The 18,257-nt window shown below is 37.3% G+C and overlaps 1 protein-coding gene across 2 annotated transcripts in view; it reads right to left on the bottom strand.

The window, feature by feature from the left end:
* Positions 1–16,158, bottom strand: part of WLS (Wnt ligand secretion mediator) — a 42,966-nt gene extending 26,808 nt beyond the window's left edge. The window contains exons 1-2 of one of the 2 annotated variants that reach the window (XM_087719489.1): positions 15,849–16,158; positions 4,515–4,787 (exon numbers count right to left, since the gene is read on the bottom strand). In XM_087719489.1, coding sequence (XP_087575615.1) covers positions 4,515–4,787; positions 15,849–15,954 — 379 coding nt within the window. In that variant the 5' untranslated portion in view covers positions 15,955–16,158. Of the gene's footprint in view, positions 1–4,514; positions 4,788–15,548; positions 15,667–15,848 lie in introns of those variants that run through there. The other variant, XM_087719490.1, reaches the window with a different exon arrangement.
* Positions 16,159–18,257: the final 2,099 nt, after the last annotated feature.

The following is an 18,257-nucleotide window of genomic DNA, read 5'->3' as shown; positions in this document are numbered from 1 at the left end:
CCCATCCCAATATATTTTTGAAGAAATCCTACCAAGAATTGGATTTTAGGCCACCATCAAAAAAACGTCTGCTCATTAAATGATGATTTTATAACAATTCAACATTATTACTCACATCATTGCTGAATTTCAGCACTGTGCAAAATAAACAAAAACCCAGGAATTAAATTTAGGTAGATTGGTGACTTCAGTTTCCCATCATGTTCATTTTGTGACTCAAATCAGCCCAGGGGTATTGGCCGAAGAAAGCAAATGGACTGAGTCACGTAAGTGAGTCAGTGAACCCATTTTTATTCCATTGGTGTCCCCCAGGAATGTTATATGTTCCTATACACACCCTCTCCAAATCCGAATGTCAAATGCCAAAATAACTCTGCCCACCAGGAAACAATTGGAAGCAAAAAATTATGGCAGATATTTTAGGACTAGGTTTCTGATTGCATTGCCTAAGAATAGAAAGGAAAAAAAAATGAGAGAATGTATTGAAAGTCAAATTAGTAAAGGATTAGGGAGAAAAAGCAGATACAGGAATGCAAAGAATGTTGTACAGCCTTATAGATAATAGAATCTGTATGACTCCTCTGGCTCCCATTGAATCTTACTAAAATTAGAAGACTACTGAATTATGTTTTTTTGAAAAAGTGAACTCAAATATTGCTAATACAACTATCCTGGATCATAAACTTTAATCCTATCAGAGAAAAACATTGTATTTAATATTTATTTCCTAAAAGCATTCCAGTAGATAATTTGGCCAAAAAAAAAAAAAAAGCTCATTTAATTTTGGTTCTCATAGTCAAAATTAGGCAGCCTATATACATGTTATGTAAACTAAGTATTTACATAAATATGCACACTTTTCTTTTATATATTTTTATAATGCATCCCAAGCCAAATTACAGCATGGTAACAAAAGTACATCAGAAATATAAAATTAACGATTAGAAGAATTTAAAATCTATGACAAATCCAAATAAATTTCTGCTTTGGAAATCTGTCAACTTTCAACTTGACTCACACATTAGCATATTTCAGTTGTAATTATGAAGAATTCTGGGAGTTGAAGTCCACAAGTCTTAAAGTTGCCAAGTTTGAAGATCTCTGCCCTATACCATTTCAGACAAATGGTTGTCCAATCTCTTCTTAAAAACCTCCAGGGTTGGAGCATCCACAGCTTCTGGAGATAAGTTGTTCCACTGAATAATTGTTCTGCCAGGAAATTTATTCTTAGTCCTCTAGATTGCTTCTCTCCTTGAATAGTTTCCTTCCATTGCTTCTTCAGGTGCTTTGGAGAAAAGTCAAGCTATTCTCCAAAGCACCTGCGGGCAGGACAAGAAGCAATGGATGGAAACTAATCAAGGAGAAAGGCAACCTAGAACTAAGAAGTTTCCTGACAGTTAGAACAATTAATCAGTTGTCTGAAATGGTATAGGGTTTCCTGCCTGTGCAGGGGGTTGGATTAGATTCTAATCACTAGAAGAACTCCAAGGTCTCTTCTAACTCTGTTATTCTGTAACCTAGTTATGTATTTCCAATCCAGGCCAAATAGGAATGTGGTAGAATTCCTATCCTGAAAGCTGTCAGGATCTAGAGTGGAAAAACAAGGTCATATGAAGCAAGATTTCTGATTCTGGGATGATATGATCTTTGGATTTTAATTAGGTTGTGTTTTCTCACCGAGAATAGATCAACAGTTTGGATATCCTCCTTGATTCATAGCTCTTGGTGAAAAAACAGATGAAGGTCATAGCCAAAAGGGATTGATACAATTTCTTAGATCTTACTGCATTTTGTATTATTTATATTGGTTGTGTCAGTTGACTTGTGTACCGCTTATATGTCCTTCAAGACTGAAGCAGCATATACATTTCATAAATAAATGAATACAATAGAACCTGAAGCCACAACTTGGTATCCTCTTAAATCTTCAAAATGATATATGCCCTTAGACAGCGCCTATGATGGGGAAGCCTGACCTAAAAAATCCCCTATATGGGTATTTTGCAAGCAGTCAGCATAGACTTTTTTCAGTTGGGCTACTTAATAATACAGGAGCCAGGGTTTACATCAAGTCCAAATCCCCTTTCTACTATAGCTCTATAAATGTGCTGGTGAATGCCAGTCAAGGTCTATGGTACATCTTCAAGAATGGAAATTACATAATAACCAAGCATTTCCTGGCCAGTACTGAGTACAGACAATGTTAAATTTCTATAGTTAAGATAAAAAGCTAAAGCCATTTTCAAACAATCAAACTCACTGCCAGTTATTACCTAATGTTAATGCAAATTAGTAAGGGATAAGGCTTAGGAAAAGCAACATATTGGATGATGCTTAAAGCCTACAAAATAAAAAGGCTCTTAAGAATAAATACTGGCTTGGAATCAGGCCAACTGATACTTTCATTTGCCATCTAGAGGTGGCAAAGGCAAGGCAGAAATATTAGGGAGGAAATTAGAGAAGAAAAGCAAGCCAAGAATGATCTCAAATGACTTTCACCTTCATGGCTATTGACTGCAAGAACAAAATCACAGTCACAAAGGAAAACTTCTGATATCAAATGAATTTGGAAGTTATGATTATTTTGGCCAGCATTAGTTGCAAACTATCAATTTTTAAACAATTATCACCCCAATTAATCTCTCTGGAACCCACATATTCCTTGCAAGTTTTAAAAGGAAATCCCACAAGCATCTCAATGCTTGCTGACTGATTGAATTTGAAATTAAAGTAGCTGTTGAATTTTAACCTATATTATCATGTGTAGTTCTTTAATGTTTCATATATTCCTGGAAAATGCAATTGTTAAGACAAAGATGGTATGTATGTAGATCTTAAGTTAAATCACTACGTATAATGTTTTACTAGAACTAAATCTTAAAAAGGCTTCATTTACTATAAACTTTACTTGGAATATTTATATATTTAGTTAATTGGACAGAATATTAGCTTCTAACACCATTATTTCAATTCAAAGATTATAGAGTACTGTTTGTGGAAAACCCATTTTTATCCATTTGCTTATGTTAAACTGATATTATGGGATAAGCCAATTAAAATTCATAAAAAGTCTGGTTTTTTGGAACATTTGAATTGATACTGTGATTTATTGAATGATAATGAGATTATATTACTCCAATTGAAGAGAACGTAACAGGGTTGAACTGTGAAGTCAATGATGCTGATGATACTATCAAATCAGGTAACATCTGCAAACAAATAACTAAGCTCAGAGAGCATAAAGGACATGACAATTTTTATTACATTCTGTGTTATAGAAAAAATACGTTTTTTAAAAACTGGCAATATTTTACAATTTCTGTCACATATTGATTTGAATCAGTGACATTTCTATTGCAGAGACACCTTATAGGTAATCCTTGACTTATAACAATTCATTTAGTGACTGTTCAAAGTTACAACAGCACTTAATAAAGTAATTTATCACCCTTGTTCACACTTATAACTGTTGCAGCATCCCTATGGTCATATGATCTAAATGCAGCTGCTTGGCAACTGACTCATATTTATGACTGTTGCAGTGTCTCGGGGTCATGTTTTGTGACCTTCTGTAAAGCAAAGTTGCAGGGAAGTCAGATTTACTTAACAACCAGGTTACTAACTTGACAATTCAGTAATTCATTTAACAACTGTGGAAAGAAAAGTCATAAAATGAGCCAGAACCCATTAACAAATGTCTAGCTTAACAACAGAAATATAGTTGGGGCTCAATTGTGCTCATAAGTCAAGGTCATAAATACCTGTATTTATTAGAAATGATTACTAAATGATATGAGACTAAAAGCCCACCATTAGTTGTTATAAATACTTATTGTCAATAAATTAATTCTATATGGAAATATCAAATATTGCCTGGAATAAAGAACTGGAGATCCCCATTTTAATTATACAGTGAGAGATAATCATAATGTATGAAAAAAATTCAATGGATTTAAACTATGATTACTGAAAAAATGTATTTCAAATTTACTTTACATATATTAATCTGACTTGGACAAATATTTTGATATTACCAGATAACCATGTTATTAACTACTGTATATACTGATGGTTAAGACAATAGGAATGGATTTACCATATCCTCCTTATTTCTAAGAGATTGAAAAGACAGATCATATATAATGACCATTATAATGAAATTATAGATGACCAGGCTGAGCTCAAGGGAGGGGTCAAGCATGTCATCACTTTCCAGTCCCTTCATGCCCTCGAGATCTAAGTTCAGCCCACCTTGAATTCCATTTACTCTTATCAAGAGTCCAAAATGACTGCAAATTCATTTTGACTGTTAGCAATTCCTTCTTGTAAAAAATTAGTTAGCAAGCAATAAACCTGTATTCATTTGAATCATTTTGGCTCCTCATTTTCTGTGCTTGGCAGAAATATAGTCACTCTTCATTGAAATTTTGGACACTTAACTAATTTCCAATCCCATTTATTTTACAGTTATTCCATTAACTTTCATTAACTTAGAAACGCCTTTTGCTACTTACTAATTTGATTGTTACTCTTGAAAGCAATGTCCATATGCAAAATGCAGAGAATAAATTGGAACCAGGGACTCATCTCATTATTTGGAAGTGGTATGTGAATGGCGAACACAATGTTATTCGCTTCTATTTGTCTGTTCACAGCTTCATCCAAGTCTCTGAGTTTATTACATTGCTCAGGTCCCCATGGTATAAACCATTTGGTCTTACGATGGTCTTTCTGTAAGTCTATGCACTTTGCTGCCACATAAGGCACAGCAGCAGTAGGGTCTGGAGCTGAAAAACAAACAAACAAAATTCGTACATTAAGCATTTTAGCATTCACAAAATACATAAGAAAAAAAAGCTAACTGGATGAATTTGATCAACCACTGTCTCTCAGCCCAATATAACTTACAGGGTTGTTGTGGAAGTGGGGGGGGGGGATGCAGGACAAAATGAAGGAGCACCATGATAATTGCCCTGAGCTCCCGAATGAGACAAGAAATAAATCAAATAAATTTGGCCGTTTACAAAATAGCATTTCTTAAGTATCAAATTACCAAAAAAGTTTCATATAAAACATCAATGTTACAGGATGAAATAAGCAAACTATTCACTGACTGAAATTTCACACTCACTTAGGTAATATTTCTTGACTTTTCTATTTCTATGAGTGGTGTCAATATACCATAGTCAGCATAATTTGTACATTCAATATAATTTGTTAAATAATGCACAGATAGCTCAATTCACACAAAGCATCAAGCCCCTCAAAGTATCTTGATTTAGTGCAAACTTGGCTCAAAGACCTGGACTAGTAGGCTACAAAAAATGTTGACAGGCAAGTCTCTGCTCTTAGAAGGTTCTGAAAAGGCAAAAGGGAACTGTAAATATCTATCACCTATTATTAGTGACCAAGCTTAGCCAGAAACTGTCAATGACACAAATATTTTATATATATATATATATATATATATATATATATATATATATATATATATATATATATATATATATATATATATATATATATATATATATATATATATATATATATATATATATATATATATATACACTCCATCTTTCTCCGTTTATTATTCCTTTTGGTGTCCATGAAAGTTTCTAGTGCAATAATAGGCTAATAAAGCAATATTTATTAGAAGTACCCTGCAATCCTACAACTTATAAGCCATTTTTTTTCCTACTGATAGAGGCACTCCCGACAACACTGACATGACAAGCTACTGTATATAAACAGAGAACAAACCTAGCTTTCATCTAGCATGAAGATGTTCACTAATTAGGCAGCAAAACATCTGCAAGAAGACCACCAAGCTCAGAGAGCACCAAAGGCTCCCTAGACAGATATTCTTGGAATTCAATCTAGTTGCATCAAGGTGAGTGAGACAGCCCTAACCTATGGATCCAATACAACATAATGGGGTGTGTGTGTGTGTGTGTGTGTGTGTGTGTGTGTGTGTGTGTCCTAAGTGATTTAATTTGCTGCTAAATCTATTCAGGTAAAATTTCAGAATCACATAACACAACAGAATAAGGTTGTAGCTTGCCATACAAAATAGCCATGTGATTCTCAAAATGCCAATTATTTCCTACACAGTCTGCTTTTTGTTTTGTCTTATGCACACACTTGTATCACTACTCAATTAGCTGGTCTTTTAACCCTGCTCAATAAGCTCTACATGGGGCTGCCCCTGAAGAGTGTTCGAAGACTTCAACTAGTCCAGCCGCGCGAGCGATTGTGGGTGCGCCTAGGTACACCCATGTTACACCTATCCTCCGCGAGCGGCACTGGCTTCCCATTGGTCTCCGGACACGCTTCAAGGTGCCAGTCGTTACTTTTAAAGCCCTACATGGTATCGGACCTGGCTACCTGAGAGACCGCCTCCTGCCAGTTACCTCCCAGAGACTTATTAGATCGCACAGACTAGGCCTCCTCCGGATTCCATCTGCCGGTCAATGTTGGCTGGCAACCCACAGGGGGAGGGCCTTCTCTGTAGCTGCTCTAGCCCTATGGAATGAACAATCGGCAGCCACGGACACAGAGGTGGGCAAAAGAAAGCGGCAGGCGCCCAGCATCCTCCACATGAATCAGTGACGTACGGTGAGGTTTAGGCTGGTGAGGCAGTCCTCTCCCGCAACACCCCACTGTCTAAAGCGCTTTCTTTCTTTCGCCCGCCTGAGTTCTGACAGGTGGGCGAAAGAAAGTGCTTTAGACAGTGGGGTGTTGGGGGAGAGGACTGCCTCACCAGCCATAAACCTCACCGTATATCACTGATTCATGTGGAGGATGCCGGGTGCCTGCCGCTTTCTTTTGCCCACCTCTGTCCGTGGCTGCCGTGGACACAGAGGCGGGCAGCTCAAGCAGGCTGCTGCTTTCTTTTGCCCGCCTTTGTAGTGGGCTGCCGCAGAACCAGAGGCGGGCAAAAGAAAGTAGCAGTCCGCCAGCAGAGGTGAGCAAAAGACCTGCCTCTGCTGGCAGGCTGCCACGGACACAGAGGCAGGCAAAAGAAAGCGGCAGCCTGCCAGCAGAGGTGGGCAAAAGACCCGCCTCTGCTGGCGGGCTGCCACAGACACAGAGGTGGGCGAAATAAAGTGACTTTTGCCCACCTGAGCTGGCAGGCTGCCCTTCCTGCCTCTCCTACCCCCTTCCCTCTCTTCACTCAAACACACTCTCTCTCAAACTGAGAGTTTGTGTGAGTGAAGAAACAAACACACACACATACACACACACAAAGTTGCACCAGGAGGATTAATTTTGAATTCCTCCCCCTCCCTCTGACCCATATACCTTTTCCAGCTGTTTCACAGAGGATTTCAACTCTGTTCTTGCCTGCCATCATGAAAATGTAAAAATGTAAAAGGAAAAAGGCAAGAGCTGAGGTCAGGCTGGGCTAGTTGCTGCTAGAGTCGCCATGGATGACTCTGCTTAACTGTTTAAAAAATTCTCTATAAAACGCCCTCTGCAGGAGAGGCAAGAGAACCACATGCCTCATCTACATAAGGAATTTTTCGGCTTTTAACCCTTGATTAATTCTGCTAGAGTGATCATAAAGTCAGACTTTAGAGGCTTTTTTAAACAGTTAAGCACTAAGTAGAGTCATCCACTGTGACTCTTGGCAGCAACTAGCTCAGCCTTTTTCCTTTTACATTTTCATGATGACAGTGGTGAGGCTCTGCCTCCCCTGCCTGCATGTCACTGCCATGAATGCTCGCAGCGCACGGATGTGTCTTACCATCCAGCAACACCTCTGCGATGCTCCAGCTGCACGTAAACGCCAAAGAATTTAAAGACAGGTAAGGAGTGCAGGCAGGCACCATACCGGAACGGTACCCGGTGCTCCGGGCAGGCTCTGATATGCCCGTACCAGGCCGTACCGCCTGCAACCCACCACTGCTATAGATGCTTAAGAGTAAGATGTTTGACTTTTTACACCTGACTTTGACAACATGAGTGAAGACAGATCACTGATTATTGACTGAAATAAAACTGAATTGACAGCCAATGCTGTTTTAGAAACTGGGGTGACTTCCACCCTTCCTTCCCATTCCCATTCAGTTTAGAAACTGTTGGGTTCTGGGTGGGGAATTTTTTCTTAAAAGAGAGTTGTTCTGCAGTCTTAAAAGAGGCAGTGGTTACCCATTTATGGCATGGAGCTGGTTTATTTGAAAGACTGCTGAGGACTCGCTCTGATTTTGTCCACCCATCCATTTGGTCTGACTGAAATTATGCCATTTGGTGGGGCCCAGGATGAGAGTATTTTCTGTTCTCTTGGCCACATTGATCTATTTCAAGGCATTGCCACCAGCTCTGGGAATTTGTAGATATGGCCTAGTCCTTGCAATTGTTGAATTGTTATTGGAAATTGAGTTTTTATTCCAGCCGTGGATCATCATACGCATGTTGCTATTTATTGTTTGTTTTATGCTATTTTAATTGTTAGCCATTCTGAGTCATGAACTTGAGATACGTGGCCATATAAATTGAGTTAATATAAATATATGGAATTGGGGAAGGCTTAGGGAGATTTCTTGAATGGATTCAAAGGAGGTTCTTCTAAATAGCCTTCTTCAACCAGTTTATTCCAAAATTCAAAATGCAGCAATAGACCTTAGTTTCAACCATTTTCCTTCAAGTCAACGCATAAGTAGTAGCTGTGGGAAACCATGGGGGACACAACTACTGTGATCTAATTAAGCATTAGTGGAGCTAAACATATTCAGGATCTCATTTCAAAATTTATGCTATATCCAACCTGATATTAAAACATATCTACAGGAGGTTTTGCCCATTATTTTCTTCAGCTCCTTCAGTGTTATTTTCTGATCCTTATTCACACTCCCACAAATCCTTTAGAAAAATCTCAATTGCATGGTGTCTACACTGATTAAAGTCTGAAGCCTAGTGACCTCATGTGATGTTAACTGCTCCCATGCTCCAACAGCATTCTCTTTTTCTATTCAATTACCCCCTTCTGAGCAGAGGCTATCACCACCAAATGAGTGCATACAAAGGCCTTCTGCTTCATTACACTAACTCAACAGCAGGATAGGAATAAACAAGCTAATTTATCATCTTTACCTCTCTCATCTTACAAGCCTAGCATCTTTACTTTTTTCTTTCTTGATTTTAATTATCCAGGAACATAAAGCTTGCTAAATTCGTAGCATTTAAACCAACCCCAAGCCGTTCAGAAGGATTGGATTATAACACCATCACCATCATCCCCAGTCTTTCGAATTTTTTTACTGACTAACCAGTTTTATTTATTCTGAAAGTTAGCAGATGTTTTTTTGCTAGATTTTGTATAGCAAAGGCTTCAAGCCTATATACTCTTTTGTGTAAATGTCACTGAAATCAAAAGATCTGAGTAAACCTAGGATTGTAACTTCATCCCTATGTTAACAGATTTGAAAGATATGGAATCTTAAGACTATAACTAAAATAAAGTACATAACTGAATCAAATTGTGGTCCAAATTAATATGCTTCTCATTATCAAATGGTTTTTTTTTTAGATATTCAGAAACAAAAACAAAAATATCCAGGTAACAAGGGCAGAAGATTTCAACGAAGCCAAGTCATCAGCATAATTGAGGGCCTTATTTTCCTAAGGTAATAGAGCAACCATCTTCTTTATTGCTTCAAGATCAAAGGCGCTAAAATCATGGCCTCATGGTTTATGAAGCACCCCCAGAAGAGAAAATCCCATTAATGAACGTTGAGGGCTGTATGTTCTATTCCAGGTTATATAAAATACAGAAAGACCAGGAAAGTGGAAGATAGAGCCATTAAGGTCTGATTTGATTACGCTTTCTTCGGTGCTACTTTATAATTTTATTGTCCCTTGTATTGCTCATGCTAAGGCTACTGCAGAATAGAACAGGCTATAAATGGAAACAAACACACAAACATACAACCAAGAGAACTAGGCATTAATACAAGAAATGAGACAAGTTGAAATGGTCCATTTCTTAGCAATGGAGAGTTTGTAGGCTTTGATTTAGAAGCGTAGTTGCACAGAAGGTAGACAGGAGCAGGTAAGCCTCTAATAAAAATGAGACACAGAAAAATCATATTTCTCTAAGCAAGACAAACGTAGCTTGGAGTAAATAAATACAAAAAGAGAAAGAACAGCAGCCTATTTATTTCTTGCTAGCAAATAAAATAAAATTTAACATGTAGATATGAAATTTAAAAGCCTATCAGTTGTGATCATTGGGAGAACTGGCAACTGCATTCAAGTTTGCATCCTCACCTTTTGTTTCCTTTAACATACTGGTAATATATCCACCTGCAACATACATAGTTTTGCTGACTTTTTATCACTTTTGGAAATATGGTACTGCTAAGGAACAATTTCATTCTTAACTAGATTTTTAAAAACTTTTCTTGTGGAATTCAGATATGCTGTATCTTGGGTTTGCCAGTTGCAAAATCAATACCAGACACAGAGTAACTATCCTTCAAATAACTCATGCCAAGAGATATAGAACTCAAGAAGTTTTAAAAAAATGTTTTTACTTAACTAGTAGGATCAAAAGAGGATCAGTATTTTCTCATTTTTGCATCTTTATAGTATACTACAAAATCTTTCAGTGATCCTTTCCTTGGATCAGGAGGTAGCACAATTTCTTTAAAACCCCAATAAGGATAAAATCATTCTGAAAGAGCACAAGGGAAGTGCTGCTGATCATTCTCTGTCACAAATATGATTAGGTATTAAGTTTACCATTACTAACTGCTCCAGTGATTATAGCCGAAAACCAATTATTTAAATTTCATAGTGTAACTATCTGACCTTCAAAAGGCGGAAAGTTTGCTAATTGGCTCATTGCAGCAAAACATGCTTGGACCTTGCCTAAGCCTTTCTTTTGTCAATGTTTACTTTTGAAAAGCCATGTGTCTTGCTACTGCAGCCAGGCTATTAAATCAGTTCACAAATAGGTCTAAATAAAAATGATGAGCCCATAGTATTCAAAGCAAAGAGAGCCCAGCTCTGAAATAGAAGCCAATTTTTATAGCTGAGCTTAAAATGTTTGATTTTCAGGTAACAACTGGAACATTGAAACCATTTCTATAGATAGAAAGCATTTATCATCTCAGAGGCAGATGTCTGCACATTTATGCCTTGAAGGAATGCTAAAGCATCTCTGGTATGTGCATGTAAGCTTTCATCTTAATAGAGACATCACAAAAGTTAGATTTTTAGTTTCAGACAAGCCCAAAGGAATTCTTTGATAGTTATTTCTCTCCTAAATTAATCATAAACCTTAATCCAGGCAAAGAACTTTAATTTAAATGAGGTTATTGTTCTCAGTATTTACATTTGCTTTAGATTTATTTTCCAACATGGTTATCATCATTTTGGCTTCCTAGCCTCTTTATCATGACAATTACGTATTTGAGATTAATCAGTTAATGTAGCTGCCATGTAAAAGGCCTTATAGCTGCAAGTTTTTAAATCTAAATTTGCAAGCTGTTTCTGAGCACTGGAATTTTCTAGTGAGATCTTAATCTACATCTTCATAGCAGGAATTTTTTTTAAAAAACAAGTAGCAATAATATTTTAGGTTCAAATTCAGGAATCTTTTTTTTCTAATCTTTATGCATATTTCTAGACAACTACAAAGAGAAGGATTGCACATAAAAATTAAGCAGTTCACTGCAGAAAGTGCACCCTTTCTGACTGTAAACAAAAAGACAAAACCAAATTCAAATAATATGGGTATAATGCAATCTATCCCACATCTATAATACATTTGCCTTCATGATGAGCTAGAATTTGATACCAGCGAGTGATTCTCTTTGGCTTTCCCAGCCATGGGAGTGGTTAAATAATTATGGACATTCTTTTCATAATGTTTTTACTATGATACTTCTCCCAAAGAAGCCAGAAATAAGATGCCAAGTTCCCAGCTCAATCTTAGTAGAAATGGAATAAAGCAAGAAGGTTGGAAGTTATGAAAACAGCTGCTGCTTCCTGTGGTTAACTATTTCTACTGTTATTTTCCAAGCTCTTCAGATATATTGGATGCCAATTCCCATAATGCCTGGCCGTCATGGCTATTAAAGTTTAACAAATCAGCAGGTGCTAGACAGACAAAATATACTGTATGTCACAACCACCATCTTTAAATATACAAGGCCACCAAATGATATTCAGATCTGAAATGTAATACATTCCTGTTCACCACTACAGCTTAAACACATTCGTGGCATGTTTCACAATAAATTATTCCACAGTAAATAAATGTTGTTACATTAAATTATGAGCAAACCACATATCTAATAGCGATAATTGCCCAGAGTTACCTTGTAGTAAGATGTGGGATCAATAAATTTAATAAAATAACCATTAGGATATAAGATCACCAATAAGTTATAGAGTAGTATCATGAAATGTCCCATAACTGCAGATTCTGAAAAGTGTCTCTAGGAAAAGATTAATAGAGAAATACATTTGTGTCAATTCATGTAAGGATGCAAATTGAATTAAAATGTCATTCATTTCAAATATTCTACATAGCTGGCTCAATAACTATATTTCTTGTGCAAGGCAGACTTATTGGGTTAGGAATGTGCCATGTAAAAGTATGTCCTTCTCCCTCTGCAACTAATATGAGATTTCCTAGCTTCTCTGAATTCTTCTTCAAGTTGAGCTCAACTCCTGATGTCTTCATCGACACTGTGATATAGTAAGCTGTGGTTTGAGTGTTCCCTGAAAATAAGCATTAACTAATCATCATAATAAGCTGCAATTTAAAAGTGAGGGAATTTCACATTGCATTGGAAGTATATGGGTACCACGTACATGCCAGATCTTTAAAAAAGAAACTGGATTAGAAATGGAATGTCTGAATTAGGGTTTAGATACATGTTAAACAGAGAAAAGCAAGACCAACAATTTTAATTAATCAGTTCTGGAAATCACATCAAAATAATGGGATCCATTACTTCAAAATATAATTATTTTTTAAAAAACCATAGCTGTCCATACCACATCACATTTACAACACTGACCAGCAACATGAATTCCCAATGGCTACTTTGGGATATTTATATCCTGGTCTATAAAGTAATAAGGTTAGGTAATTTGATCATTGACAGATCTAAAAATCAATGATTAATTGGTTACCTTTTTCCACAGAGAGTTGCAAATATAATAAATCTTCATATTGATGACTATTATGAATATGGATTTTTCAGTAATGGAAGCCTCACTGTACAGTTTCTTGCCAAGGAAGGCTTACCAAATCTGCTCACTCATCTTCTTTAGAAGACAGATCAACACTGTTTTTCTTTTATTTGCAAAGATCTGGGCCTGGGTGGATAACTGCTGTTTCATTTATCAACTGCCAATTTTTGTAAACTTAATTGCAGAAAAATATGCTTTCCTAACAGTTTTCACTACTTTTAAATTTGACTATATTGATTCATAAACGGCCATGAAAACCTGTTTAGTACGAAAGCAAACAGAACTTTAAAAAAACCTACTTCATCTATTTAAAATGCTTAATTGAACCAAGCTTGACTTTGAAAAAGATGATGTAATAACAGGAGCACATTTTTTGGATGACTCCATATACCACAGAAAAGACAGCTATTGCTTTTTCAAGCTTCAGCTATGACTGTGTTGTAGCCGTATATAGTAAAAGCTTCCATGATTTGAATATAACACTCAATACAGATTTTGCAATGCATTATGGGACATCACAGCAGGAAGTCTGAATACCATATGATTTTGAGTTTATTTATACCATGGGAAAAGAAAAAAGGCATGCACATCTGCACATTAAAAAAAACACACACACATAGAAGTCACTACTGGAAGTTCTTTCAAAAATATCTAACCATTATATTTACAAAAGAAATGTGCACTTCCGCACACACCCCAACACAAGGAATCTCTTTAAGGCACTGTACTGTTTTCTCAAAGATTAAATTCAGTTGTATAAAATGAAGTGCTTTAAAAGTGACTCATAACTTAATACTCCAAGACATTTTATCTGCAAAGCTCAATATTCAAAAGAACCACAAACATGCAGATGAATAAATGCAATCTGTATGTATTTCAGAAAAATGCAAAATCTGAGTATCAAAACAACACTCTTGCTTCAAAGTAACACAATGCATTAGGATACAGTAGATTTTTCCCCTATCCCTAAATTATGCCTAGGTAAAATGACTGCACAATCAAATGCACAGTGCAAGCATGCTGGTCTGGTCTGAGACAAAAAGCTGGCTGAAATGTGTTGCAACATGTCTGTTTGCCCATTACAGCTAGTTTGGTGTCTGGCAAACTCACAGTCTAGTCTTAGAAAAACCTTAGCAGTATGCAAAGACCTGGCAGCATGCAAAGAATTTCACACTGATAAAGAACAATACCAAAACAGATTTAAGTCACCCTTAACATTTACATCACAAAACCTTTCAATTGAAGGCCATGTATTTAAATGTTACCATAAAATAGAATGTTTCCCATTTTCCCTGAGAATATTCAGGAAACAGATTTCCTGGGGAAGCTATTTCTCCTTTTCCCATGAACCGGCACTGTTTCTCCAGAGAATATTTGGCTAGTGGTTTTCAATTTAAAACCAACAGAGACGTAGTATTTGTGAAACAAATGAAGCCCATCCAGCATATATGTGCTGTAGCTATTTTATCTATGACATACCGAATTGAATGATTCATGTCTAAGACTAGAAAGTGGATGACAAAATAGTGGCTCTGAGTCCAAACTGCAAAAAAAGGATTAAATAGTCAACATTGTGGCTAGCATAGATTTCATTTGTTTTAGGACTTCTATAGAGGAATTTTAAGACCTACCTGGGCCTTGAAACTGGGGCAATAAAAGGTTTTACATGTTTGAAAGAAGAGACTTAAGAAACCCTTTCCTGTATCTTTAGGATGTGTTCTCACATTCCTAATTCTCATGAGGTAATCTATTAAGATTTATGTTTTATTTTCGTTTAAGGCAGCCAGCAGCGTAGGTTATGTAGCTGAGAGGGAGAAAGAAACTAACCTCAAAATCACAATGTACATTTCTGAAGCTTTCTCCTCAATAGTCTCACAGAGGAAGTCCAGGCAACATCAAAAGAAGCCACAAGACTTTCAGTGGGAAGGGATGGGGAATTTAAAAAAGTCAAAAGCAAAACTCTTCTCTCTCCCTGGAGGGGGAAGGCATCCCTGACTCTTTCCTCCTGCACTTCCTCCTCCCATTCTGCTAAACCCTTCCCCGCCCTTAAGACTCTGAAATCCAATCTAAAGAGAGGCTGCCTAAGGAAAATCACGCAGTGCTCCAGAGAAAAAAGGAAGAAAGCAAAGACCCATTAAGTGGGATACAATGCCGGAACATGCCTTTCGTGGGTTGGAACGGTTCCATTTTTTCTTTGAAGGAAATTAAAGATCCTTCTTGCAGCCGAGTTGGCGTAAAGGCGGATTTTTTTGGGGGGGGGGGGGGCACGCGCGCGCGCGAGAAATAAAGGGACTGATCAACTTTTCCACACCAAGGGGTTTAACCAACTGAGTCACCATGCTTAGAGGGTCATCCTGCCGTTTGTTTCCGTGAAGCAGATCCTAAAGCCGTGGCAAACCTCCCTCTGTCCTAAACTTTTTCGACGACGCCCTGCCTTCCTTTGCTTGCGGCCCTAGACCGCAGTGGTCACAAAGAGGCCCGTGGCGCGCTGTTTTCTTAACTACAATAGCAGGGCAAATGAGATCATAGAAGCAAGCCAGGGATACAGTAACAAGTATCCAAACAGATAAGGGGTGAAGCCCGAGTCGGAGAAAGGCGAGGAAGAAGAGAAAAAAGTTTGCTTTTGAAACACTTACCTATCAGACCCCCGACTAGAAAGGCGACGACTTGGAAAATCAGCAAGATCCCGCCAACAATGCAGAGCTTTTTGGTGCTCATGTTCTCGATAATTGCCCCAGCCATTTTTGCAGTGCTTTCTCTCCTGCACTCTAGGCGGCGGCGGCGGCAGCTGTAAAAGTTAAAGCTGCAAACGGATGGGAAGGAAGAGGGGAACCTCAGCACTGATTGCCCGGGAAAGCCCGGACCTGTCTCCCTCCGTACCGAGAGCTGTGATTGTAGCCGGCCCTCGAGTGCATGTGGCTGCTTTAAAGGAGCAGGAGAGCGAATCACATGATACCCACCTCCCTCCTCCTCTCTCCCCTTCTCTCTCCCTGAGCTATTCAACAGCAATTGGTGTCAGTCTCACATAGCAGTGGGGGAAAGCCGAAAAAAAGGTTGCTTAAATTAACTTGAAGAGAGAGGGATGGATTCCCATAACTCGAGAAGATCTCGCAATTTTTTCCCTAGGACCTCATCTAGTGAATTCTGGAATGATAGTCATAAGACAACGTGTTGAAAAGATCTAAAAGATTTTGTAAAAATAGAGGCAGGGACGATGAAAGCGATTTTAAAATTTTATTTTTAAGGCGCTGGAGGTGGGAAATACTTTGAAACTTTTCTCTCTGGTCAACTGCTTTTCATTTCCTTTTTTAAAGATCTGTTTTTCAGAAGCTTGCGTTAAGGCAAAAATCATTTCTGTTAACTATTTACAATTTAGAAGCCTGAAGAGTGGGGAATGAAACTAATATCCACTCATTCACTTAAACTATAAGAAATTTAAATGTCTGGGAAGCACTTGCTGGACAATGTCATATCCGGCATAACGAGGCAACAATGCTTGGCTAAAGTCTCAGATTACAGTGCTGGCATCCTCTATATCACTTCTGCTTGTCTCTAATATATATAAAAAAACTTATTTGAGATGTGGTTTTGGGAAATTAAGAGAGGCAATTTAAAAAATATTTACAATGCCCTTCAGATTAAAAAAAAAAATCCGGGGGTCGAGTTAATGTGGGTGGTACACTTTACTTCAATGCAAAAATGATCATTGTTACATTATTATTGTGATCTGAAGGGCATTGTAACCTAGTTATAATATACAGGTTAATACTACGTTTAGTTTTCATTACAACATAAATATTAGATCTACATTCACTTCAGCAAGTGAGTTTTCTTTTGAAATTTTGAGCCAATGGGGAACAGGGAATAAGCACCCTTTAGTGAAATGTCTCTAATATAATCAGCCCAAAACTATCTTGAGTCCATTCTTGCATTTCTTTGCCTTGTCTTACACATTCTTATTCATTGATGTAATTTCTGGAAACCCAGTTGCATTACAACTAGGATTCAGAAACCTTGTCTAGTTTTTCCGTTTCTCTCTCATCTTTCCATAAAATGCTTGCTCTATGATCAATAGGGTAGGTCTTTTTATGTACTCCGAGTTTGCCCATTCCATTCCAGGGTTTTTGATCTGGAAAGGGATATGTCTGACTCCTTCCTTCCCTTGGGATGTGTGGGCTGAGAGGCAATCTGCCTACAACCTAAGTTTATCCAGTTACTATTGATTTTAAATGGGATCATTTTATCCTGCAATGCTTTTATGTATGTATGTATGTATGTATGTATGCATGCATGCATGCAACAGTTTCCACCTTTTTTATATAACCCACACTTCTTAAAAACTTAAGTAAAATCGATTTATATATTTAACACAGTTTTAACACTATGTCAACTAACGTTGGTGCCTCTTTACTGTTATACTAAATCTTGCTAAACTAGCTAATTGGCTCTACATGTAAATAAATTTGACAAACTACAGTTTTGCTTCTGAGTAAACAGTCACATATATGCTTAGTATAGTAAACTCAATTGATCACTGGGAATGTTATAATGCCAAACACTCAAGAAATTACAAAATCTAACAGATAAATTTTAGGCTTAGTCACTTCTCCCACCCTGCCAACTTTCCTCTTTTGTTCATTTGTGAAGCTTCCATTTGGGCAGTAAGAATCACGTAACTGGAACCCAGCCCTCTATCTAAACATGAATACAAATAGAAGGTGGATGAATCAGGGTACAAAACCTTTCAATATCGACTTCATGAATTGTTTTTATTCCTCAGTGCTGTATGTGATTTTAATTCTACTGAATTCATAAGGGTTTTATTTAAAAAAATCAAATTTAAATTGTATTTATAGCTCCAGGTAAGCATGTTATTTGCTTGTGTGGAAAAGCATGCTTACCTGGAACTAGAAATACAATTTATAAGCATATTTTCCACACAAGCATATCCCACTTAATATAAGAGGACTGGATATCCAGAGAAGTATGGATAAGCTTACAATCTTAAAATGTATGGGGACCTAATCAAGCAGAATAAATATTAA

This window comes from Thamnophis sirtalis, unplaced genomic scaffold, assembly GCF_051295495.1.
Source record: "Thamnophis sirtalis isolate CommonGarterSnake01/CBP01778 unplaced genomic scaffold, rThaSir2_p1.2 scaffold_7, whole genome shotgun sequence".
In the NCBI taxonomy this organism is placed as follows: domain Eukaryota; kingdom Metazoa; phylum Chordata; class Lepidosauria; order Squamata; family Natricidae; genus Thamnophis; species Thamnophis sirtalis.
The sequence above is the reverse complement of the archived record's forward strand: the minus strand, read 5'-3'. Positions and strand labels throughout refer to the sequence as shown.